At 59.7% G+C, this 2,777-nt stretch overlaps 1 protein-coding gene across 1 annotated transcript in view; it reads right to left on the bottom strand.

The window, feature by feature from the left end:
* Window positions 1-2,774, bottom strand: part of DDX23 (DEAD (Asp-Glu-Ala-Asp) box polypeptide 23) — a gene marked incomplete at both ends in the record, with an annotated part of 3,981 nt that extends 1,207 nt beyond the window's left edge. Inside the window, 5 exon segments of the mRNA XM_009080817.1 lie at window positions 30-207; window positions 1,559-1,704; window positions 1,806-2,031; window positions 2,462-2,605; window positions 2,686-2,774. Of these exon segments, the coding sequence (XP_009079065.1) occupies window positions 30-207; window positions 1,559-1,704; window positions 1,806-2,031; window positions 2,462-2,605; window positions 2,686-2,774 (783 nt within the window).
* Window positions 2,775-2,777: the final 3 nt, after the last annotated feature.

Raw genomic sequence — 2,777 nt, 5'->3', positions numbered from 1 at the left:
CCCCCCAGGGTCCCCCCAGCCCCTCTCACCTCGCAGCCCATGCGCAGACGGAATCCCTGGTCCTCGCGGGAGATGCCTCCGATCACAGCCACCGTGCGGATGCCCAAAGGTTTCCCAAACTTGATGGTTTCCTCCTCGATCTGCTGTGCCAGCTCACGGGTTGGGGCCAGGATGATGGCGTAGGGGCCCTGGTCTGACTCCTCGATCCTGCATTGTGACAGGGCACCCTGTGTCACCCACCGGGTGTCCCTCCTGCAGTGTCACCCTGTCACTGCACCCCAGGTCTCACCCCCTCAGCAGTGTCATCCTGCCACCCTGTCCTGTCCCTCATGGGACAGTGTCACTGCCACCCCATTCCCTCCAGTGGCACTTTGCCACTCTGCTCTGTCTCTTCCACAGTGTCACTGTCACCCCACCGTATTCAGCGTCACTTTGTTACCCTGTCCTGTCCCTTTCTCAGCATCACTGCCACCCCATTCCATCCCCTCCACAGTGTTACTGCTACCCCATCCCATCCAGTGTCACTTTGTTACCCTGTCCTGTCCCTTTCTCAGCATCACTGCCACCCCATTCCATCCCCTCCACAGTGTTACTGCTACCCCATCCCATCCAGTGTCACTTTGTTACCCTACCCTGTCCCTTCCAGTGTCACTGTCCCCCCATTCCATCCAGTGTCACTTTGTTACCTGCCCTGTCTCTTCCACAGTGCCACTGCCACCCCATTCCATCCCCTCCACAGTGTTACTGCTACCCCATCCCATCCAGTGTCACTTTGTTACCGGCCCTGTCTCTTCCACAGTGCCACTGCCACCCCATTCCATCCCCTCCACAGTGTTACTGCTACCCCATCCCATCCAGTGTCACTTTGTTACCGGCCCTGTCTCTTCCACAGTGCCACTGCCACCCCATTCCATCCCCTCCACAGTGTTACTGCTACCCCATCCCATCCAGTGTCACTTTGTTACCGGCCCTGTCTCTTCCACAGTGCCACTGCCACCCCATTCCATCCCCTCCACAGTGTTACTGCTACCCCATCCCATCCAGTGTCACTTTGTTACCGGCCCTGTCTCTTCCACAGTGCCACTGCCACCCCATTCCATCCCCTCCACAGTGTTACTGCTACCCCATCCCATCCAGTGTCACTTTGTTACCGGCCCTGTCTCTTCCACAGTGCCACTGCCACCCCATTCCATCCCCTCCACAGTGTTACTGCTACCCCATCCCATCCAGTGTCACTTTGTTACCGGCCCTGTCTCTTCCACAGTGCCACTGCCACCCCATTCCATCCCCTCCAGTGTCACTGCCACCCCATTCCACCCAGTGGCACTTCGCCATCCTGTCCTGTCCCTTCCACAGTGTCACTGCCACCCCATTCCATCCCCTCCAGGGTCACCTGCCCTCCTACCCCATCCCCTCCAGAGCATCAACCTGTTGCCCCATCCCCTCCACAGTGTCACTCTGTCACCCCACCCTGTCCTCCCCACAGTGTTCTCCTGGGCAGTGTCACTGTGCCCTGGGCAGTGTCCCCCTGGCAGTACCCCTTGCCCTGTGGCCTCACCGGTCGATTTTGGGCAGGGTGGTGATCCAGACGAGCAGAGGGATCAGGAATGCTGCCGTTTTGCCGCTGCCAGTCTCGGCCACACCGATGATGTCCCTGTTCTGCAGCCCGATGGGGATGGCCTGGCGCTGGATCGGGGTTGGCTCCTGCCAAGGGGCCACAGTCAGGGGCAGAACTTCCCCTTCCCCTTCCCCTCCCACATCCCTGACCACATTTCCCCCCACCTCAGCCCCCTCCCCGTGCCCACCTTGTATCCACACTTGTCGATGACCTCGAGGATGTGTGGGGGCAGGGAGGAGTCCTTCCAGGAGCGGATGGGGTTGGGGATCTTCCCCCCTTTGGTGGTGATGCTGTAATCCTCACGGAAAATGCGCCAATCTCTGTCTGTCATCTCGTCCAGCTTCTTCTGGGACCAGTGCCTGTCGTCCCAGCGCTGCTTCGCCTCCTTCTTCCGCAGCTTCCGCAGCCGAGCCCTGGCGGGAGGGAAAGGGGGAGGAAAGGGTGAGGGAAAATGAGAGGAAAAGAGAGAGAAAAGGGGAGAGGGGAGGGGAGAGGAAAAGGGAGAGGGGAGAGGAAGACAGGGAGAAAAAGGGTAAGGAAAGGGTGGGAAAAGAGGGAGGAAAAGGGGGGAAGAAAAAGGGGGAGGAAATGGGAAAGGGATGAGGAAAAGGGGTGAGGAAAGGGATAAGAGCAAGAGGATGAGTAAAGTGACAAGGAAAGAGATGAGGAAAGGGATGAGGAAAGGGACAAGGAAAGGGCCAGGGCTCACCCTGCGCCTCTGGAATCCTCCTACCCCTCTCCCACAGGACTGGCTGCAGCCCAGTGCCACCTCCAGCTCTGCACCCCAGCCCAAGTGAGCCCGTCAGGATCTCACACACCCTCCAGCACCCCCAAAACACTCACTCCTCCTGCTCCTTCTCCTCCAGTGTTCGCCTCTTCTCCATCAGGTCCCCATAGAACCGCGACTGCTCCCGTTTCTGCTGCTTCAGGTCGATGCCTGCGATGAAGCCGCGGCCCAGCAGCTGCACCTGGTGCCTCTCCTTGTACCTGGAGCCAGGGGGAAGTGTCAGGGACTGCCCTGCACCCCTCAGCCCACCCCCAGCCCCGGGGACCCTCCAGGCACTCACAGGGGGTTGTAGTCGATGGAGGTGTCCTCGGATGCATCCCACTCGAACACGAACTTGCGGTCGTTGAGGTGTCGCGTGCGCCGCCGTTTCTT

Source organism: Acanthisitta chloris, unplaced genomic scaffold, assembly GCF_000695815.1.
Source record: "Acanthisitta chloris isolate BGI_N310 unplaced genomic scaffold, ASM69581v1 scaffold24568, whole genome shotgun sequence".
Lineage (NCBI taxonomy): Eukaryota > Metazoa > Chordata > Aves > Passeriformes > Acanthisittidae > Acanthisitta > Acanthisitta chloris.
This window is presented reverse-complemented; position numbering and strand designations above follow the sequence as displayed.